This window comes from Macaca fascicularis, chromosome X (assembly GCF_037993035.2).
Source record: "Macaca fascicularis isolate 582-1 chromosome X, T2T-MFA8v1.1".
Classification (NCBI taxonomy): domain Eukaryota; kingdom Metazoa; phylum Chordata; class Mammalia; order Primates; family Cercopithecidae; genus Macaca; species Macaca fascicularis.
The window spans coordinates 117,196,364-117,220,315 of NC_088395.1; the positions used below are offsets into that span (position 1 = coordinate 117,196,364).

The 23,952-nt window shown below is 42.2% G+C and overlaps 1 protein-coding gene across 8 annotated transcripts in view; it reads right to left on the reverse strand.

The window, feature by feature from the left end:
- Positions 1-346: 346 nt before the first annotated feature.
- CHRDL1 (chordin like 1) overlaps positions 347-23,952 on the reverse strand; it is a 121,418-nt gene continuing 97,812 nt past the window's right edge. For 4 of the 8 annotated variants that reach the window (XM_045384503.2, XM_005594370.4, XM_074029367.1 and 1 more), the window contains exons 8-12: positions 20,067-20,235; positions 15,166-15,360; positions 7,988-8,155; positions 5,840-5,929; positions 347-2,812 (exon numbers count right to left, since the gene is read on the reverse strand). In XM_045384503.2, the coding sequence (XP_045240438.2) occupies positions 2,682-2,812; positions 5,840-5,929; positions 7,988-8,155; positions 15,166-15,360; positions 20,067-20,235 (753 nt within the window). In that variant the 3' untranslated portion in view covers positions 347-2,681. Of the gene's footprint in view, positions 2,813-5,839; positions 5,930-7,987; positions 8,156-15,150; positions 15,361-20,066; positions 20,236-23,952 lie in introns of all 8 variants that reach the window. The other 4 variants (XM_005594368.4, XM_005594365.4, XM_074029365.1 and 1 more) reach the window with 1 other exon arrangement.

Sequence of the window (23,952 nt, forward strand, 5' to 3'; positions counted from 1 at the left end):
AATATCCATGGTCATAAATGAATACTCACTATGCGCCAGACACTATTTTAATCACTTTATATGCAATGACTAAATTAAAGCTCACTGCAAGATTACAGGCAAAGGGAAATAATACCACTATTATACCATTTTATAGTTGGGGAGACTGACAAATACAGCTGGTAAGTACAGAGCTGGGCTTAAAAATCTAAATAGTCTGACTGCAAAGTTCACACTCTTAACCACTGTGCTATAGTATAAGAATGTCAAGGTGATTGTGAAACTACCGCACCCACCCATGACCTATTACCCTGTCCAAGGTCAGTATTGACCAGAGAGTCAATTACTTATGCAACAAGACTACAGATGATTTTTCAAAATTAACTTGTTTATTAATTTAAAAATCCAGAAATACAGTGACTAGATAAATAAGTACCATAATTAGGTACATGTCCTGTGAGAACAGTGAAAGGGTAATACTGTTATGTTACTCTTGTTTACATGAGTTAACTAGAAAATGGCTACAACTGCTAAATGATGCTTATGGTCTTTGTTTTTCCAAGTGTTTATGATACAAATAAATACACAAGAAGAACCACATCCATTCTTCTCTACTAACTACTGGCAGCTTGGCCTCTTTTCCCTATGTCCTATTCTCTACACAACACCAAACACTGGAGGGTTTCTACTTTGACTTAACACAGCTCCCCAGCTCCTGCTTCCCACAGCACTTTGCAAGGTGTGTCCCAGCACCTGGAGGCAGGAGTATATCTAGGGAAACTCTCTGCATGTTCTCTTAAGGCTAAGCTGTCAGAGAACACCTGGGTGGGAAGGCTTTGGGATGAATCATCCAGAAGGAGAAACACCTCTTTGCCTCAGGATCTAGTTACTAGTCTCCACATTATGGAAACACTGCCACCTCTGGGATGTAGGGAGCAGCTGCATAACACCCTCCCCCCTTTACCACACACACACACACACACACACACACACACACACACACACACACACAAATGCTTTGTGACCTTTCAACAGGGATGTCCTGCTTCTCTCTTCCGAGGAGAACGTGTGTGATGAACTGGTGAGAGTCTTGTCCCCAGAAGCCCTGGCCATAAGGCCCTTGTGTTTCTTTTATAAAAATTGACTCCTTTATGCCAGGTTGTCATAAAGACTGAACATTTTACATTTTCCCCTATTGGTGTCAAATCCTCTTAGGAAAAATTCTCTCACCTATAGTCATGGAATGAGACATATGGGGTTTCTGGGTCCTTAAAACATTTCTACAGTTCATTCCTGCCCCTCAGAGGGAACAAATCTAGAAGGCATGCCTGAGAGCCTTGCTGTGAAGAATTAAGTCTTCCCACAAAGATGATTTCTAAAGCCAGACCACAGAATGGATAATTTATGCTCTGGTATTGGGCTGCAAGTAGACATTTTAGGAGAAGCCTTCTCTAGAATTCTCAGCTAAAATACCTGCTTGATGAATAAGGCAAGGATAGTAGGAAGGTTTAGGATAAAAATATCAGAACATCCAGCTCCCTAAATGATCAATAATTTTCTTAACTGAAGAGCCAACATGCAGATACTCATGAGGAACAAGCCACTTTGCAAAGTAAAAATCAACTCCTGTAATTGGAGAAGAAGGAAAACTTCCCTTTTAAAGAGCTTCTAGAATTTAGTAATTTAATAAAATATTTCTGGCCAGACAACTATGGTCTCAAAAATATTAGTGAGTACTGATCTATTACTTGGTAAATTTTACTGATGTGAAAGCAAAAAGATGGCCTTTTTGACTTCTATCAGGTTCTTTCTTCAACAATTATTTTGTCTTACATGGATTCAGTTTCTGATCATTTTACTCAATTTAACTTCTTTCTGGAAGCCCCATAGGTACAGGGGGAAAAGAAAAGTGGTATCATTAGGGAAAAATTATTTACCATTTCTAAGTGAGTGAATGAGGCCATGAAATAGTGTTCTTATTCTTCACCCTGCCTCTATAGTTGGTGACTTAAATAGCCACAAAGACCTAAGGGCAGAGCCTTTTGTTCACAATTATTTACTCTCCTGGGCACCAAAACCTCCAAGCTACTTGGGATCCAGTCAAGGGAAAAGTAACATAGAGTCTCGGCCAGCTTTGCCAAATAAAGCTTTAGTTTAATGTGAGTATGGACGTGTGTGTGTGTGTGTGTGTGTGTGTGAGAGAGAGAGAGAGAGAGAAGAAGGGAGGGAGGGAGGGAGGAGGGAGGATGAGGAGCTAATTTTTTTTAAAAGAACACATGACATTCTAAAATTCAAAGGTATAATTTCATACAAATAATTGTTCTATACTGCAGAACTCCTACTAAGCAATTCCCTTCTCTTTCTTTCGCTTGAATAACTTTCTAGATAAAAACCCTGGGGTCTTGTTTGTCTTTAACCTGTAAAGAAATGTGATTCTCCAAGAAACTAGAGCAGTGTTGTGGTGTTCTATCCCTCCTCCTCCCACACATAATTTAAGACTCTTCTAGTCTCTTTGGAGGAGATGTTCAATGGCTGACACACCACTCCACATAAAGGCGCAAATTATGCTGTGCATGGCGTGAATAATTGACTGCATTTGAGTTTGGAGTTTTAGGGCACTGTTGACTTAAGCAAAATAAGCCTGCAGTCCAGCTGCAGCTTGAGTTTTCTTGCTTTACCCTATCCAATACTGTCTTTCTTGCCTAACAGTGGCCCTTTTCAGATCTCTCCAGGTACAAAACCTTGACCAAATCTTCAAGCTCTGTTCTGCACACACGACTTGAACACATCTGGCTGATCTGAGCTTCTCCTTCGGTGAAGATCTTCCACTGGCCTAAAAGGCAAATAAACACAAAGTGGCCGGGAGTGTGTAAGAGGAGAGCAGAGCAAATTAGGAATAGAACCAATATACCCCATGCTTACCCACTTACTCATGGACCTACCAGGGGATTTGGAATACAAATGTCAGCTGGTTTCAAAAAATGCCCCCAAAACCCTTTTCTAGTGGCAGATATGGAAAATGGGAAATGAAGTTTTCATTTCAACCCATAGCATTTGTAAGAATCCCAAGAATAATACAGAACTGCCCCTCCTCAAGAGCAAAACCTAAGTGTTATTCTTGGAATTTTTACAGTATATTTAGCATTTGCAAAATGCTTCAATATCTGCTTGTTAGCTATTTAGGCAGCTTACTTGGCACCAGGTCAAAAAGGCACTTTGGAAAACAGCACCTACTGTATTACTGGGGCTTTGCTCACCCTTAGGGTTCCCAAATATTGGTTTGGGTTACTTGATTACTATTTGATTATGTATCACTCTTTTCTCTATTCCTGCTATCTTTTGTTAAAAACTTCTTGACGTTGCTTTCTCCTATGTCCACATGCTGTCCTTATACCCCCTTAGCACCCTAAGTCACTTCCCATGGCTCCTCATCCATTCTTACATACCCCATGGAATCCCTTTCCACTCAGAGTAAACTTGGCTGTAGCCCTTCCACCCCCTGTTGTCTCTGCCCACCTGGATACTGTCTTTTGTCTTCTTTTTATTCCTGTGCGCATGGTACTGCAACTGGAGAACTCCTAGTCCAAGTTAAGCCAACTCCTCTTAAGCCCAAACCTGTCTTGAACCTCTTTTCTTTCCCTTAGCCACATGAGAACATGACCCACCTTCCCTATGGGCTTGAATTATCTGCTCCTTTCTCCCTTGGATTTATCCCTTTTCCCCATTCTCTGTGACTCAATGGGAAGACAGAAGGAAAAACAAAAAACGAGAAGAGGATTTGGGCAAGGAACCAGCTGTTACTGAATCTCTATAATGTGCTGCGCTCTGCTATGCACATTATATAAAGGAGTTGGGTTTGTTCTTCTTTGCTCCTAGGTGACTCTGTAGGATCATACCAACTTCCTTCAGCTGCACACAGTTTGAGGCACATACCTTCTACTCCATTATATACCCCAAATCCTGCCATGGGCACAGAGTACATCTAAATCATTTTTTAAGTCCCCTGGAACCTAGCATAATGCCTTGTTCACAGTATGAACTAAAACAAGTAACTTCAAAAGTCCTGTCATTGATCCTAGGATCCTAGACTCTGCCTCCTTTCTTACTCACATGTAAGGACTCCCAACTTTTCCATTTGAATTATCATACTGTCCTGTTATTTTCTATTAGTCCTGCCAAAGACAAGCAACTGACTGCCTTGGCTCTCTTTCCAGCTGCCTATTGGATAACTCTGCTCAGATGGCTCTTAAGCATATTAATCTAAACATGTTCCAAGTGAAACTCTTTTTCACCAATACCTGCTTATTCTTCACAGTTTCACTGTTGGTGAATGGTATTACTATTCACCCAGTCAAGTTATGAATATCAGACCCATTCCAAACTCATTTCTCTCCTTGATGCTGATCTTGTTGATTTAACCTCAGAAATGTTTCTCACAGTGACCTCTCCTCCCCTGTCTCACTGATTTAATATAGTATAATTACTTCCTAATTCAGACTATCCCACTTCTCTTACTAAGGGTCCACCTTTCACTCCACACAGTGAGGACCTCTTTCCAAAAGAAAGAAAGACAGAAAGAAAGACAGAAAGACAGAAAGACAGAAAGCAAGCAAGCAAGCAAGCAAGCAAGCAAGCAGACCTGAATGCACCATTCACTTGCTTAAAAACCTCCACTGGCATTCTCTGGCCTGGAGATCAATTCCAATGTCCTAGCATGATAAATTGGGCACTTCATAATCTGGTTTCATCAAGTATGTGCTTAATGTAATAGATGCATCTGATAGCCGAAAGACATCTTTCCAAAGCACCGTATTGATATCTCTATGCTATTTGTAAGTTTGCAGCAACGACAGATGCTACTTGCCTTATGTCTAAACATTTTACTGGCTTTTTTCAGGCCCTATGACTGCTTTCTACCTCCAAATCTTCTAATCTTTTAGTGCACCTTCTGTGGCCTTTGTGATCATTCCTCTCCCCTACCCACATTTCTTGTTTGCTCCTGTCTGAGTCTTCTCTTAGGCTGCACCCTTTTCTTGGACTGACTTCCTGACCCATTGCCCAGTCATACCCTTCTCTTTCAAAACACACCTCCTCCCCGAAGCCTTCCCCAACTAAGCCCACCTGGCTCTCATCTCATTGTTCTTTGCAAATTCCCCTGAGCACTTTGATATTTAACTCCTCAGAACTATACTAATTCATACTGAAGGCAGTTTCATGTTCTGTCTCATCCATTATAATTCCCTATGGATAGAAACTGTGTGCCTTTTAGCCCATTAGAAGTGCTCACCACCCGCCCCAATGCCTAGCAGTATCTTAGTCCCTAGGCTCCATCTAGTGTGGAAAGTGGGAGAGCTGCAAGTATTTTTGAGTGCCTGAATGCTTTTAAGGAAACATGACCACCCAGGGGCAGTTCCCAACGAGTAAAAGAGCTTTCACACAACACAGGAATTGATATGCCTTCAATTTCTCTTTGCCTTTCAAACCCACCACCAGAGGACACACCCTTCCAGATGTGAAGTCTCCACAAATATACCAGACCTGGAATCTTACGAGCTTTCTCCAACCCTCTTGAGACTCTGTGTTTAGCAGTTTCATTAAAGACATTCAGGAACCCTTGACCTGAGGTATCCTACACTCAGACTACATCTGGGTTTGTATTCACCATGTCCAAGCTTTTCAGATTACATTCAGACACCCCATTCACTGCTAAGTCAGCCAGAAGAGAGATGGAACATCCTGTAGTGTTGATACTGAGCAGTGCTAATGTTCACTGAGTTTGCAGAGGGACTTTAGCTGTGGCTATGCTAAATTGAAAACTGGATGTGCTTTCCAGGGAGCAGTCAAGAAAAGCACTACTTACTCAGGGTTGTTCTGGTCACCAGCTTGAAGTGAGGAAGCTCCTCAAACATCCTCTTGGAGATCTTCTCAATATGGAAGTGCTGGAGAATGCCTAGGGCCAAGCAAAAAGTGGAGCAAGTGGTCAGGCACTCAATCTGGAACCATCAACTCCCTTTTTTCTGCTCAGGCTCAGCATATCATTTCATTACTAGGGCTTAAGAGTATCGAGCTGGGCTGTGTAATGTGCTTAACCAGGAAATTGGATGGCTCAAGGGTTATAATTGACTCCATTTGTTTCCTTGGCTTACTGGCTTCCCCTCGGCTTCTCTAGTGGATGGAGATAGTGCTGCTGACCATGGGACTCTCTCCTAGGGAAAGCCACATGGAATCTAGCATAAGTGCTTACTGGAGCTTCTTCAGCTAAAGGCAGTATTAGAAATTCTGCCCTTGCCCCCAACCTGGGTAGACTTGTGTCCATGCCAAACCACTGGGCTGCCTTCCTGGCTAAGCACTGAGAGCCTGCAGTGGGATTGCAGGCAGGTTGGTTTTGTAAATGGAGAAGCCACCCTTGTCATTGAACCCACTGAAAAGCATATTTTCCTTTGGGAAATATTCAGATCCTTCAGCCTTCCTTATTCATAAATGGGGAGAGTTAAAATAGAGTGCCCTCCACAGTCTCAACCTTGCCTGAATAACTTTTATCACAGTAACAGGTAGACAACTGGCAACTGCCCTTATAGTTAAGGTGCAACATGTTACCAGCCCATTTAAACGGGTAAAGTAGATTAAGCCTCTTTTTTTTTGTGTCCACCAAGCATAGACCTTGATAACCTAGCACTGTGAACAGGGGGCTATTCAGATGCTACATTAGCAAGTTGAAATTCATCTGCACACCTCTGAGAGGTGAAAGATGTGGGATGATGAATAGTGGGCCCACTGCTGGGGAATCGCAATAAACCAGTGCCTAGTCCTAGGTGTCCTGTTATGGATGAGCTAGGGAGTTAAAGATGGCAAAGCAACACTCCTAGGCATAGACCAAAAATAAGCATGAATGAGAAACATATACATGTTCAAGCATCTTTTTTTTTAAGGGTTAGGGAGAAATGCATTCTTTAGATAAAGACTGTTGTCTAAAGGGAGAGAAAAAAGCCTCATAAACACTGAGCAGTCTTTTTCAAAGCTTGGTCCAAGTGCCACGTGCATTAGAATCATCTGCCTATTTGTTAAACACGCAAATGTTTGGACTCTACCCAAGGTCTACTGAATTCCTATCTCTGGGATGGAGCCAGGTATCCGCATTTAAAACCAGCTCCCTGTGTAATGCTGAAGCACACAGAAGTTTGAGTACTCTTGAGCCTTATGTGAGAGCCAGTAGCAAAAAGATGTGTATATTTTCCAGCTGAAATCTCACTTATCCACTTGGAGTACGAGGAACCTTGACTACACTAAATCAGCACTAGCCTTGAGCCTGCAAAAAGTTAGAAGAGCTGTACGATCACAATGAACAGAATGTGGCTTGCTGTGGTAGTCACTGCGAATAATCAGAAAAGGAACTGAACATTGTGACTGGGGTTTCTCCAGTAAGACTATAACCCTCTTGAGGGCAGGGAGGATGTTTTAAATTTGTTTTACCCCATAATACACATCACAATATTAGGGACTTAGCTTTGCCCTGAATGAATGGGTTTCCATGGTTGTTGAACTTTACTCTGGAAAGAATGACAGACTACAGTTTGATAGTTTGTAATCCTGGCTACACATTACAATCACCTGAGACGCATTACGAACAAACACTGATGCCCATGCCCCACTCCAGATCAACTAATCATAATTTCTGGGGGTAGGGCCCAGATATTTGGTATTTAAAGGAAACCAAAACTCTCCCTGATGATTCTGATGGGCAGCCAGGGTTGAGAATCACTTCTCCAGCTTTTGGTGGTGTGAAAAAGACAGCTTTGGAAACCCAAGGGTCAATATGTGATCTTTAGCATAGGCCATCGTTAAATTTGAAAGGCCATAATGACAATAGCGTTAGATGTGTCAGTTTCCAAGCAATCAAAAAAACTTCTAATCCAAACGAAGGAACAGGTTGAAGCAAAATTAAAGTGAGTCCTCTCATCCTTTTCTGTGCCCCCTTACAAAGATGAGAAATTAATGTTGTCTTGCTCACCCTTTCGAATAGTCCAAATGTGGACCTCTACCTGAGGTGGTCTCTCAGTCTCCAGTGCTATTTTTCTGGTTGTCTCCCCATCCTCCATGAACACAGACTCATACACAGGCATTGTTTCTTCCCCACAGAAGTAGCCTTTGTTGTCAAAGCTTTGGCCTGGAAGTTCTTCTGGAATCAGGAAGCAAGTAGAATTTTGTCATGGTTTTCTAAAGCTAGAAGTGAACTTCTACATTTATGTATCTCATTGTTCATAACATCTCAGACTTATCAAAAGTGGACAATTAACAAGAACATTCTTGGAGAGACAGAAATTCCACCGATACTTGATTAGCCCAGCTTAGGCTGCCACTGCAACAAGCCACAGATTAAGCCACAAATCACAAAGGAGCACATAACCTTTGATTGAAGTCCATGTGTTGACAGAATTCAAAATTCTTTGGAACACTGGCCCCCTACTATTGTCACCGAGACGTGGACTTTCATGAGGAAAAATGTAGCCAGGTACAAATCTCCTAGGCACTTACGGGAACATAGGATTTTCCATACAGGGTCAGGATCATGCTCTGTCCAGCTCAGTGTTGCCAGGTGAGGCCCAGGGAATGGGCTGAAAAAGGGCTTTGGTTAACATCCCTGACATCATTTTGGTATACTTAGAAAACATTCATGACACTCATTTATGTGCATATACTTGCCCAAAGGATCTATCCAAATTGGCTTGACATTTCTGAATGCTCTTTGATTTGTTTGTAAGGGGAACAATAATACCGGATCAGCACCAGTGCCAAAATCTAGATGTCAGATTAGTCATATGTATGCTCTGCCAAATGAATGGTTGGGAGACACAAAAAATTGGTCAGGTCCCTCAACTATGGATCATTTAATGTGTAAACTAAACTGTTGAATTTCAGCTTGCAGGCATAGAGGCACCAACCCCCTAATACTCTCCATTTCACTCCACCCTCCTCTTTCCTCAGCCCCCTGTTTTAAAAAGTTTCTTCTTGTTGGTTATCAGTGAGTTAAGTTTCCTTGCTGGCCTTGTAATCAGTACTCTCTTGAGCTGCGTACTTAAAGTGTACACTCAAATCAGAACAACAGATGCCATCTGTAAGAATATCTGAATTGTTGAGGATGAAACCACTGAGTGTTGAATGCTTTGGGTCTGTGACTCTAATTAGGGAGACTCACTGTTAGCCAATCAGACACATTTGGACTAGAAGTTGTAATCAAATTGCTATTGTATGTCTCTTGGTAACCCGATTAGCTTTCCCACCCCCACCACCATTTGGCATTGCAAGGACAAAACCATAGTCTTCTCTTGACGATTCCAGATTGGAAAACTCAATTTGTGGATTATTGTGGAATCAAGCTTTTTGTTTTCCTCCTTTTGTCCTTTTTAGCTATTTATTTACTTGGTGGGCCAGTCTTTTTGGTGATATGTTAGGTAATTAAGGGCTATGTGCTAGCACTTTTTACATGGGTTGGAGAGAGGGAGGAGGTCACTGAGTGTACAGAGACTTCTATGTATTCAATTACTACCTTTAGAATGACAGCCAAATTCATTTCTCAAACTTTGCTCACCAGTTTAATATTGGCTACAGCTATAGCTGACATGAAATCCATGATGGCACTGGCAGTACCTGTAATATACTAAAAGTTCTCCCAGTAGCCTGAAGAGTCATCTTGCACCACTACCTCCTTCCCTCCAAGAGCTTAATTTACTTGACTGAAGGGATCTACAAACAACAAAACTCATTATTGACTTAACCCTGGCTGGTACTTGAAAATGCTAAGAAAAGCAAAGTTTGTCTTTAGAACTACCTACTCAGCAATATCCGCCATTTTTCACACTCTGCACTTCAAGGTGCTTTCTGATCACTACATGTCCACCTACTCTCCTTTTCTTTTGGGGAAGACGATGTGCTTGAAGTCATTTCTGGCCATTTCCACAGCCCAAGAGAATGTTCCCATCCTGAGCCTTCCAGAATTCCTTGCGGAAGGGGTAATGAAGGAGAGGTATTATCCCAGCTGGGAAAACTTTTAAGTCTTAATAGGGACTTTTAATGCCATAACCTAAAAGGAGTATGTAATTATGGAAATTCCAGTTATTGGGATGGTATTGTGGTTGTATGTATGGTAAATGCTCATGATAGCAATAACTTAAGTGTACCCTTAGAATGACCCTGTATGGCAGACGCATCTGAATGTGTGTTCCCAGCTTGGGAATCCGGGCGTGGCCAACTGGGAGATTATTTCCTTGTCTATGAGGACCATCTGAACCCCAGGCTCATCCCTGGGGCTGCACAGGGCATTGGGGCCTTGAGTTTTGGGTTAGATGAAGGTTGCCAGGTGGTCGTCGTTAAGGGGAGAGTGTTCAGTGAAAATGCTATATAAACTGCATGCTGTTTGCAAGAGGTTGCAGTTTTCCTGCCCAACCCACTGCCACTGGACTGTTTCTATATGTAAGGTGGTTCTCCTGTCCAGCCCACCTCCACTGGACTCTCTCCCCTGTACGTAAGCCCCTAATAAAACTCCATGTCTTGTTTGCTGGCTCTGGATCTTTTCTTTGGCCTCTTAAACCTGGTGCCTTCCCTACTGAGGTTAATAGGGGTTTGGCACGTCAGTGTGAGAAGTGAGTTGGGGAACCTTCAGCAAGTGGACATCTTACCCAAGCCCGTGGGTGGCCACTGATATGCAAGGCAAGGTCAGCCTCTACCAGAGCAAAGGGAAGAGAGAGAGAGGAAACTCACATCTTTAATATTGGTCCTAGTTTGTTATCGTAGGAGCCTGCAATCACTTGTTACAATGAAGCTTGTGGCTGGATTATCAGAGAATTTTATTTATCTCTTTTCCCTTTTCAACATAACTGAATTTACCGTTCATTCTTCCTTCCATCTACTTCTCTCCTCACTGCCTTGTTCCTTTTCTTCTGTGTCATGTGTCATTTTTTTAAAAGGCCAGTAATGTCATGATTATCCCACTTCTCACCTCTTCACGTCATTCAGGACTCTACTCAAATATATTTAGAGAAGCCTTCCCTGACCATTCCTTTAAAAGTGCTTCCTGCCCCATTCACTCTCTCTTGCTCCTGTTTGGCTTCTCTTCACAGCACTCACCACAATCTAAAATTACCTTACTGATTTGGGTTCACTGTCTTTCTTTTCCGCTAGAATGTAAAGACCATGCTGGCAAGTAGCCTTTGTCTTGTTCACATCTCTGTCCTCAGTGCGTGTAACCGTGTCTTGCACACAGTAGGTACTTAAAACATATTTCCAGATTGAATGCATGAGCAAGTGCATGCCTTCTGATGCTCTGCAGTTGCAGAGTACCTGGAGCAGGTGCCCTTGGCTATGTGGATATTGACTCTCAGGCAATGTGACTAAGGAGCGATTCAACATGCAGACACCCATGTCTGGCTCACTGAGAGGCAGATACACAGAATGAGACAGAAATTCTCTTCTTCCATGTTGCTCAATCAATCGTCTATCTCCACATACTTGAGCAGAGTAGGAAAGTGGGAAAAATAGCTCTTCCAGAAAAATTGGTTTAATCATTCAGACTTCAATACATTGCCAACTGGGATACTGGTGGGCAGTTTTTTACATGATAAATTTTATTACGTTTTCTAAATACAAAAGTAACACATATTTACTATTGAAAATTTGGAAACTACAAATAAATAAAAAAGAAAATAAGAGTTACCCATAATTCAGTCACCTAAAAATGGTTACTGTTAACATTTTGCTGTATGCTCCTCCAGTCTTTGTGTTTCTCTTTTTTGTCTTAGCATATATAAACACTTTCTTTCTTTCCTTCTTTCTTTCCTTCTTTCTTTCTTTCCTTCCTTCTTTCCTTCTTTCGAGACAGGGTCTGGCTGTTGCCCAGGCTGTAGTGCAATGGCACGATCTTGGCTCACTGCAACCTCCACCTCCCGGGCTCAACCCATCCTCCCAAGTAGGAGTAGTTGGGACTATGGGCACATGCCACCACACCTGGCTAATTTTTGTATTTTTAGTAGAGACGTGGTTTTGCCATGTTGTCCAGGCTGGTCTTGAACTCCTGGGCTCAAGTAATCTGTCTGCCTTGGACTCCCAAAGTGCTGGGGTTACAAGCGTGGGCCACTGCACCTGGTCAATGCTTTCTTTTTTAACACAAAAAGTGGGATCATAATATACATATTGTTTTTTAGCTTGCTATTTTTACTTAACAAATACATTGCAAACATCTTTGTCTGCCATTCAATCTTAGTCTATAATGAGTTTTAATGGCTATATTAATATTCCACAGTAGAGATACACCATAATTTGTTTAATCATTCCCATATTCGTGAACTTTCAGATTGTTTCCAATTTTTCAGTATTGTAAACAGCACTGTAGCAAAAATTCTTATTTGTATATCTTTGTGTATGTCTCTGATTACTTAGGATTCCTAGAAGTGGAATTTTTTAGCCTTTTTTTTTTTTTTTTTGAGATAGGGTCTCACTCTGTTGCCCAGGCCAGAGAGTAGTGGTGTGATCGTGGCTCGCTGCAGCCATGATCTCCCAGGCAATGATCCTCTCACCTCAGCCCTCAGCCTCCCAAGTAGCTGGGAGTACAGGCATGTGCCACCATACCTGGCTAATTTTCTTTTATTTTTGTAGAGATAGCGGTCTCACCATGTTATCCAGGCTGGTCTCAAACTCCTGGGCTCAAGAGATCTTCCTGCCTTGGCCACCCAAAATGCTGGTATTACAGGTGTGAGTCACTGCACCCGGCCACCAAATGTTTTAATAAACATTACCAACCTGAGAGGACAATTGTTTTAAAAGCAATGACTTGTTTGTCCCGTCCTCACAACTTTTTGATTATTTTACTTTTTAAATGAATCACCAGCATCAATAAAATTTCAAGCACACAATGAAATAAGACTTGGTCTGAAGGCCCGAGATTAAAATTGGAATATTATACAATGAGAAGCTTTACGTTATCATGGGTAATTTACGTAAATATTAGTTTTTGTCTGAAATTATCTTGTTGCATTACTTTTTAAACTATTAAGTGTTAGACTCCTGACAGAAGAGAAAATTGTGTTCATGAAACTACCACTATGTGACACTAAAAGGTTTGAGGATCCAGTGAGACCACAGACTTGGAAGTCATAATAGGTGATCATTGCTGGGTGTCCCAGATGTCCATATCATCCTTAGAATGTGCTCTCTGTTGGCCGGATGCAGTGGCTCACACTTGTAATCCCAGCACTTTGGGAGGCTGAGGCGAGTGGGTCACTTGAGCTCAGGAGTTTGAATAGCTGGGTGTGGTAGTGCATACCTGTAGTCCCAGCTACTCGGAAGGCTGAGGCGGGAGAATCACTTGAACCAGGAGGCGGAGGTTGCAAGGTTGCAGTGAGCTGAGATTGTGCCACTGCACTCCAGCCTGGGTGACAGAGCTAGACTCTGTCTCAAAAAAAAAAAAAAAAAAAAAAAAAAAAAGAATGTGTTCTCTCTGTACTCGTAATAAATACATTTTAATGCCCCGTTCTCTACACCTTATCAAATAGCTCCTGTCCTTCCTGTCCACACCCTGCCCCCTATGTACTCTGGAAGATGGGGGTTGTTACATTGAGGAAGATTCTGTGTCCCAAAATCAGTGCCTCTCAAGCTGTAATGTGCATTAGAATCACCTGAGGTTCTTGTTAAAATGCAGATTATGATGTAGTAGGTCTTGAGTGGGGGCCTGAGAGTCAACATTTTTAACCAGCTCCTAGCTGTTGCCAGTCCATAAACCACACTTTGAGTAGCAAGACCATAAATGACCCTGGGCCTACAGCAGTAGTTCTCAAACTTTTCTGCACATAATGTTCACTTTGGGATCTTTTAACAATGCCACAGCCCAGACCATACCTCAAATCAACTAAATTATAGTCTCTGGGGATGGGACACAGGTATATGTAGAAGCTCTCCAAGGGGTTCCAATATTTAGACAAGTTTGAGTACCACTGGCCTGCAGGAAAATGCTCAAAAAATATACATTGATTCAGGGCATGTTTGCCTTCTAGTCATGAGGAACTAAGTTGAAGAAGTATATAATTTAGCTCTCTACCTGCTTTTTAAAATGTTTGAATTTTCATCTCTGTTTATAAAAATGCTTTGCAGAAAGCATAAAAAATGATGAATTCATGTGCCTGGGATTGACTAAATCATTGACTCTTAGAATGCTGGAGCTGTAAGGGCCCCCCAAAAAATCTACTCTGACCCTCTCATTTTGCAAAGAAGGAAACTGAAGCTCAGAGGGGTGAAGTGACTTGTTATAGATCACACAGGAAACCTGTGGCACACCAGAGACAGAATGCTTGATTACCCATCCTATATTCTGTCAACCCCATTATTAGGGATTGATAAATCCTAGTATCAATCAATGATAAAAAAATATTTTATTTAGCTCATGTTTTAAAAACTACAATTTAAATAATTAACTTGTCTTTTTTTATCAGTCAATATTTTCTATTGGCATAGAAAAAACAATGGGCTGGAAGCGACTTGGGTTATAGGCCTTGGTTTTATGATCGATTAGTTGAATGAATCTGGGCAAGTCATTTGACTTTATGTACTTCAGTTTTCTTATCTTTAAAAGATAAATAACAATATAATTATAGGATTCTAGTGTTAGAAGGGAGCTTACAGATAATTTTTCTAAACTTTCAATTGTACAGATAAGGCTAATGAGGCTCAGAGTGGATATGGCACATCTCCAAGGTCACTCAACACCTTAGGCTTGGATCAGAACCTGGTCTCCTTCTACTCTAACTCACCTGCCTCTTGTCCTGTCTTAAAAGGGAAATGGATGTGATTGTACTTTGATGGGTTTAATAGTGATATAAATGAAAGCTGCTACTGTTCTTCCTAATCAACATGATAGCCTAAATTCTCTACTATTTAGAAAAGCAGGTAAGTTCAACACTCAGGGATACATGAGAGGTGTGGTAGACACAAGCATATTTCTGGGTAGTAAATTTCTTCCAAGCAACTGTCTTTTCAGTCTTTCAAGAGAGGAGAGAATGAAATTCATTATTATTAGAAATATTATCATTATAATTATATGAAAGGTTATATTTCTGATGCCCAAAGAAAGCTTAGAAAGACTATGTGGGAATCTCAGTCAACCAAAGGCAGGGCCTCCAACCAACGCACCTTTTGCTTTTTTACCTGGACACACCTTGCAGCACTTTCCATCTATTTTTTGAGGATACTTGCAGGGGTATCGATTAGGGCAGTGGATTTTCTTACACTCTTGCTTGGTGACATTACAAGTACATAGCACACACTCCACAATGCCAAATGCCCGGAGGTTTGGGTGCCAGGACTCTCCATGAGAATAGGTCTTTCCATTGGAAACACACACTGAAAGAGAATGTAGTATTAGCAATTAAAAGCTAAAGAGCTAAAATGGAACCCTATATTCAGAACCCAAGCCCTGAACTACTTAACACATCAACCATCTTTTGTTCTTGTCATAGCCATGGGGCTATGTTTACCGAGTAGTATCTGTGACCAAAAAACAGCTTGGGCCATATTCTACTCACAGCAGTTTCTCCAAATTCTTCAGCAGCAGCTTCTGGATGCTTATAAATGGCCTCACACATAGTAGGCAGTCTATATATATATGTATTTTGAGACAGGATCTTGCTTTGTCACCCAGGCTGCAGTAGTGTGATCGTGGCTCACTGTAGCCTTGTCTTCCCGGGCTGAGGCAATCCTTCCACCTCAGTCACCCGAGTAGTTGGGACTACCATGCACCACCATGCTGTGCTACTTTTTTTTTTTTTTTTTAATTTTTGTAGAGACGGGGTCTCCCTGTGTTGCCCAGGCTGGTCTCAAACTCTGAGACTCAAGAGATCCACCTGCTTCAGACTCCTAAAGTGCTGAGATTTCAGGCATGAGGCACCACACGCAGCCTATATATATATATTTCTTTTTTGAGATGGAGCCTTGCTCTGTCATCCAGACTGGAGTGCAGTGGTGCGATCTCGGCTTACTGCAAGCTCCACCTCCCGGGTTCACGCCATTCTCCTGCCTCAGTCTCCCAAGTACCTGGGACTATAGGTGCCCTCCACCACGCCAGGCTAAATTTTTTTTGTATTTTTAGTAGAGACGGGGTTTCACCGTGTTAGCCAGGATGGTCTCGATCTCCTGACCTCGTGATCCGCCTGCCTCCCAAAGTGCTCGGATTACAGGCGTGAGCCACCGAGCCCAGCTATATATATATATATATATATATGAGAGAATAAATGAATGCATGAAAGCAGAGTTCTATCTCTAGTAGAATGTAATGTTAGTGTTTTCAATTCTATAGAAAATTTGTATGCCTCAAGTGGATGTGCTTCCAGGCATGAAAATTTCCTTGGGAGATTTGCTTTCCATGGAGGCTAGATGCAAAAATTACTGCTCTTCCCAAAGGGACAGTTTCTTCCAGATCCTGAAGCAAATCCATTCAGAATGTCAAATGCTATGAGTCTGTCTGATCCACCAACATATATAAGTATGAAGCTTAATGGTGTTGGGCACTCTTTGGTGTGGGAAGGAAGGTGGTAAGTCAAGATTGAGAAAGGACCAACCGGCCTCCTGGGTAACTTGTGAAAGGATAGCCTTTTATGCCTCTAATCTTCAGGCAGTTTCCTCAGTCTCCCACCTCATAGTGGCTATAGATATTTGGCTACAGCTGATCACTGCTTGCTTCACAGATATCCTTTGGCAGTCTGACATTTGTTAAGTGGGAAGTTAAGTCATTGGCCCCATGTCTTCTGAAGGGCCTTAAAAGAGCAAGCATCTGGCTGGGTGTGGTGGCTCCTGCCTGTAATCCCAACACTTTGGGAGGCCGAGGCAGGAGGATCCCTTGAGCCCAAGAGTTCAAGACCAGCTGGCAAACAAAGAGAGACCCCAGTCTCTACAAAAATAATAATACGAAAATCGCCAGGTGTGGGAGTGCATGCCTGTAGTCCCAGCTACTTGGGAGGCTGAGGTGGGAGGATCACTTGGGCCCGGGAAGTCGAGACTGCGGTGAGCCATGATGGCGCCATTGCACTCCAGCCTGGGTGACATAGCGAGACCCTGTCCCCTCCCCTGACACACCCAAAAAACGGAGCAAGCATCTGGGATGCAGGCTGAGGAGCCTAAAAAGGGAAGGGGCCACAGGAGCATCTTTCTATGCAAATCAACACCAAATATATCTGGCTCCTACTATAAGGCATGGACCTAGGCTCCAAGATAAGAACTGCACAGGGCTGCAGATGGGGAAGTCTGAGGATGAGTTATCTCCTTTTTTGAGAGTGCTGAGACATTGTGGAGATTTCAAGTCATGACTAGGACTGAGTGTGTTTCTTATTATTCCCATCACCTCATCACACCCAGGGAAACCTGTGGGCATCCCAATCAACAACATCTCTAGGGTGGGTTGTATCACTTTAGGCTGGGCTGTTGGGGAGAAATAGTCCCACAGTCCCACTTGAGGCATTTCTAGGAATTGGCTGATTTGGCTGCAAGACAATGGCCTCAGAAGGATGAATCACTGGGCTCTTTCTCATCAAGTCCACTGAGTCGCATTAAGATATAAGAATAATGTTGGCTGCCTTTTCCTGTCCTTTGCAAGAGCTGCTAGAATACTGGACACTCTAAGTGGTCAACCCATGTAAAGATTTCCAATAACCTAAACTGGAGTGGCTCACAATATTACAATGAGACAAAATGGAGAGCTGACACCTCAACTGTGAGGTCAGGGCTGTGGACAGGATCACACAAGACAGGCCAGATGTGCTGTTCTCTTTCCTGCCCCTACCTCTTTTTTTCTCCCCAAACAGTGATGTTCCCTTCTAGACAGTGTGATCAAGTGGATATATAGTATGCTTCAAGAAAATTTAGGCTGGATTCAAGTTCAAAATGGTGGAGTCCTATCATTTTTCTTATTTGATGCTAACAAGGAGCCAAGTAGATATATCAGAGGACCACATTATTAGCAAGAGATCTAAGGAAAAGAACGACCCATGCTGAGCAGGGCAGGCAGGACTCCCAGTGTTATATGGCTAGGTTCCCTCTCCCCTGAACATTTGGACTAAAGGAATGGTCTAGACTGGGTGAGAGCTCAAACTCTGCAGTGGAATGGGGTGAGGTTAATTCTCGACAAGGAAACACAACCCTCTCCTTACCCAAAAAATTCTCGGGATGATTTTGAATCATCCAGCTTGGGAGTTGGGGGTGGTGACAAGTGATTCCTCAGTGAACTATATTAGAAAGGTCAGAATAGAACTGTTGCATCCAAATCAGTGGGGGCAAATGAATAAATGTAAACCAGCTGGGGTTTTTGTAGGCCATGGAGAAAATCAAGGGATGAGCCTCTGCCCTGAAATTAAAGAGACCTTGTGGAAATTGTGGGATTTAGGATTTTCAAAATCCATTTCCCTACACCTTTAAAAAGCTTTGAAATACTTTCACAACAAATGGAATCTATTGGAGGCAATTTAGAATTGAAAATCAAACTATCTTAACCTAACTCTCCCTCCTTATTTCATAAACTTTTATCAGAAATCCTTGGAACTTAAAAATAATAAAATTCAAATCAAACACAGATCGATAGTAAGTATTTCCAATTCTTCTAATACATCACCATTTTCCATTAACAGTTTTATTTTGAATTTTTTTAAGCCTGCAAATTTCAAAAGCAATTTAATTTTTTTATCTGTAATCTGAAATTTACATCTAACTAGTAACAGATGTGATCAACTAGCTTTGGCTTGACTAGCTTTGTTGAGATTTATGGTAGGAGTTCTTTGTAACGGATTGTTTTTCACCCATGTTATTCAATCATTTGGTTTAATAATTTATTGCTTTTAACCCATTCAGAGAACTGCTTTTGATTTGTTTTCCCTTTAAAGGAAACAAAACATGTTTGTGGTTTCATAAAAGGAACCAGCTGAGCCCTTGCTCCAACGAGCTAGTTGACAGGAGGCCTAAAAAAGTAAGAAGCAGTCAATTGTTTGATTGAGTTTCTCCTCCCCTGACTCCTGCTACTGGTATGTGCGTGCTTGGCGGGGCGGGGCGGGGGCGCAGGGAGCAGGTGGAGGCCAGAAAATGCTGTGCAAGAAGAAATTGGAAGCTATGGAAGTCTGTGGGTGCCTGTTGTAGCCAGTTGATCAACTAAGTGGACAGCATGTCAGTCTTAACCTGATCAGTCTTCCTGGTGCTCAGCCAGGTGGTTTTGGGATTTCTCACTGGATTACTCTTTTACCTTTTTAAAATTTTTAATTTAGAGACAGGGTCTCACTTTGTCACCCAGGATGGAGTGTAATGGCACAATCATAGCTCACTGTAACCTTGAACTCCTGGACTCAAGTGATCCCCCTGTCTTAGCCTCCCAAGTAGCTAGGACTGCAAGCACTCACTACCATACTTGGCTAATTTTTTTTTTCATTAAATTTTTTTTTTGTAGAGTCTTGTTATGTTGTCCAGCCTAGTTTGAACCCCTGGCTTCGAGTGATCCTCCTGCCTCAACCTCCCAAAGTGCTGGGGGGCATGAACCACTGCACCTGGATTACTCATTTCTAAGGACAGTCTCATATGCTACATATTCAACCAGAATCTGAGTGTGGGGCCAGGAATATGTATCTTTAACGAGAAGCCCAGGATAATCTGGGGTGCACTGAGGTGTGAGAATTGCTATTTCTAAGGTATAGATAAGAGCTTCAGTGATGTTGGGCACTGAGTACCTTTGAATGTTGGGTCCCCTACTAAAACACAGACAATCACTCTTTCTGTTAAAGACCCAAGGAATTTTCCCAAATGACCTACAATCCCCAGGGGCAATTGAGAAAATACAAGAGGCTATTTCATAAGCACAAAAGGGGCCAGACTATGCTCTTTTGGCTGCATTTAAGGAAGTCCAAAGAGTCTCCTGGAGTCACCTGACTATACCCACTTTATGGACTTGATGCTAAATGAGCCACAAGTGAATATGGGCTATTCCTGGGAGAAAGAGTCCTTTCCCAGCTCCAGCCCTGCAAAGACCAGGGCTGCTGAGGCCCTGTTGTGGAAGTATACAAAAGAAGGATGCCCCTTACCTTGTCCATGCTTGTGTTTGTTATTGATGACAATTTGCACAATGGTTCCTGATGCTTGCTGGGAATCCATAAGAGCTCCGCGGTGACTTCTGGCCCCAGGAAAGCGGGACAGACCTCCAGCCTGTCGGCTTGGTGGAGGATCATAGTGAGAGCGGTGGTAAGAATGTCTCTGTAAAATGACAAGAACAATTTTCATCCAAAAGCCACCAATGAGATCACAGAGATTAAGTTATACACATTAGAAGTCATTCAATAATTTTGATTTATAGTGGTGAGCTCTTATTTCAGCTGCATGCTCACCTACACCAATAGAAACAGGGATGTGGTCATGTAAAAGCATCATTGGCAACATGCTGAGGTTTATCTCTCTTCTTCTAAAAGATAGGACTAGATTCACATGCAAACTTCTTAGGGAGAAAAGAGCCAAAAAGGTTAAAGTGTCCTTCCTGCTGCCAAGACTCTCACATTTCAGTTTAAGAGTTAAGACATTAGTCTGCACGCAAGGCAGAATGTAAATAGAGGCCGCAGAAGAAGTAAGAAGTCCTGCGCAAATCAGGAGGAGAAAGAGAGAGCTTCTAGTTGGGGAGGGTTTGTGATCTGGGCCATGAAGGATGGGTAGACTTTTTTACAGCCAGAGTATAAGGGGAGTAGTCCAGGCAGAGGTTTCCAAGTTGAGAAGGTGAAGCAGAGAACATCGAGTCCATAAAAGGGAACAGTTGCAGGATAACATTCCAAAAGTGGGTTGAAGCCAGATCATGGAGGACTTTAAATTACAGGCTAAGGGGTGAAGACTTTATTTGGTAAGCAATAGAGGTGAGGGCATAGAAGGCTTTGAGGGATTTTTTTTTTTTTTAAGTTAGAGAAGTAATGTAATTGGAACTGTTTCAGAGCATTGAATCCTGATCATGCATTGGGTGAACTGGATAGGAGGAAAAGATGAGATTCGAGTATAGTCTTGATAAGATGTACTGAGACTCTAAACACAGGTAATGGCATAAGATAATACAGCACAGTACAAATACCCTAGGTATTTTATAGATAGAAGAATTGATAGTACACGACAGTATTGGCATGTAAGCTCTACAAATCAAGGACTTTTTGTTCACTGCTACATCTCCAGTGTCTAGAATTTAGTGCCTGGCATCTAGAAGGTGCTCATCAAATATTTGTTGAGTGAACAAAACTGGCACCTAAGAAAAGCTTAGAGTCTTGTCATACAAGCAATCTTTCAGCAAGGGTTCAACACACATGATGACCAGACTATTGTGCTACCCACCCCTCTCCCAGAAGCTAAAGTAGGCTGGGGGTAGAAAAAGATGAAATGAATGAAGAATGGAACCTTAAGGCTTAAAGCCAAGTAAGATTAATTGTATTTTGTACGCAATTGTTAGGGGTGAAGGAGGGGGAACCCATTAAAAAAATCTTTCACAGGCAATTGAAAAGGAAGATCTTTATATTCAGTGACAGAAATAGTGAGGAACCTTGGGAAGATAGTTATGGGGTCCCCTGACCATATCATCCCATAAAACACTGATTAAAGTTATGGGCCAGACACACATGTTGCAAATTTCGCTTTGGGAACTATTATTGCTCTCCTGGCAGGAAGGGGCCACTGGTAGGGGAAAGGGAGAGTAAACAGGAGCTGAAGTAAGAGGACTGTTTTTAGCCTTTTGAAAGACATTATTTTCTCTATCTAAGAGGAGCCTACACTGGTGCATTGCTATCAAAATTCACACAAATAAGAATCTGCATCAATTTGTTTTCATGCACATGGATAGGATTCTCAGTGCAAATATTCCTCATTCCCACAATGGCTCGTACTTCTCTGCCATAATTGCTCACATTCCACAAAGGCCATTACAGGTTGCTCTGTCCTTTTTGAAGTTTGGCAAAGTTTTGCCAAAGGAACACAGAGAGGACAGTTTGGCTGGTTGGTGTCCCACTGATCCTAAAAAGAAGCAGTTAGACTGGGATAGAATTGGAGAGGGAAGGTTGTTGACCTAGGATAAGCTGCAAGTACAAGAAGTTCTCTGACTCATGATGGTGAACACAAAATAAAAAGCTATTCTTTAGCACCAACGTCTCAGACCTGGGACATATCATAATGGTAGGACAATGATCATGACGAAAAAAAAAATCCTCGGCCGGGCGCGGTGGCTCAAGCCTGTAATCCCAGCACTTTGGGAGGCCGAGATGGGCGGATCACGAGGTCAGGAGATCGAGACCATCCTGGCTAACACGTTGAAACCCCGTCTCTACTCAAAAAAATACAAAAAACTAGCCGGACGATATGGCGGGCACCTGTAGTCCCAGCTACTCGGGAGGCTGAGGCAGGAGAATGGCGTAAACCTGGGAGGCGGAGTTTGCAGTGAGCTGAGATCCGGCCACTGCACTCCAGCCTGGGCGACAGAGCCAGACTCCGTCTCAAAAAAAAAAAAAAAAAAAAAAATCCTCAAGAATTTTGATCACAGACCCTATTGTAGACCAGTCAGTCCCCTAGAACCTAATCTTGTTGAAGTCTTTTGTTTTACAAAGTGAAGCCAGGGAGGAGAGGCAGTTTATTCAAGCTGACTACGAAGATTGAGTTTTGGAGATGGTAGAAGTGGGGGGAAGATGAACAGAAGGAGGAAGAGAAGGAGAAGAAGGAGAAAGTGGAAGAGAGAATGTCCAGTCAAACTCAGTGGTCTATAACCATTTGACTAAAAGCTGCTCCAAAGACAAGTTCTTTCAGATACGGAAGTTCATTCAGCTACAATGTTCACCACCACATATACCACATACTCCACTTTGGCTATACACTAAAATTACCTGGTGAGCTGTAAAAAATACTCATACCTGGGTCCCACTCCGAGGGATCCTTATGTAAGTGGTTTGGGGGAAGGCCTGGGCATTAGGATTTTTATATACTCCCCAAGAGTCTCTGGTTTGAAGCCAAGGTTGGGAATCACTGACATAAAGGATCTTCTGTTTGGGGGCTGGAGTGGGTGGTGGCGGTGTGCGACTTTGATTTAAGGGTAATGGTTCTTTTAAGAGTTCCTCCCGTAAACAAATGAAAGAGACTTATGAGGGGCCATTCTGACCTTGTAACTCAGAGCAAAGGAGAAAAAGGTTATTAATGCCCTGAAGTAAGCGAAATTGGAGCTCATCTTAAAAATTAGCTGCAAATAGGCTGCTTGAGAGAGCAGGTCAAAACCAGTTAGAAATGACCATATAGCTATGATCTTTTATTTTGCTCAGTATTTTGGTATTTTTTGATTTACTTACTTGAAAGACTGAAAAATATTTCAGGCTTCAGAGGTGGCTCTAAAACAATTCTTTTCTGGTGTTGAAAAATCCCCACTATTGTAGAGGCTCCCCAGGAATTTCATGTTCTAAAGTCTACAATGTAAGAGTTTTATTGGTGCAGACAAGAAAACATCAGGGTCCAGAAAGGGCCCTCATGTTCGTGATATTGTACTATAGATTTTCAAGATGTTACCATTTGGGGAAGCTGGGCAAAGGGAATATGGGATCTCTCTGTATTATCTCCTACAGCTGCAAGTGAATCTATAGTTATCTCAAAATAAAAAAGTTTAATTTAAAAAGCGGCTTCAGAATATATTCTAATCCATACAGCCATTAAAACATTGTATCTTAATCACTACGAACCTAGGACTATCCCTGGCTGGAAGACACTTAGGCCAATTTCCGTCCCAAACCATTGTTCTGACAATGTGAATGAGACATGGATTTTTATCTGTTTCATGTTGTTTCTATCCCAAACCCTTTCACTTTGTTTAATGGTACATTTCAATGTAATCTACTGGGGGCAAAAATCAGGGCTTGGCTGTTGTCCAAAACAAAATTATCCATGCTTTCATCTTTTGGCTTTCTAGTCTGTGCCTAC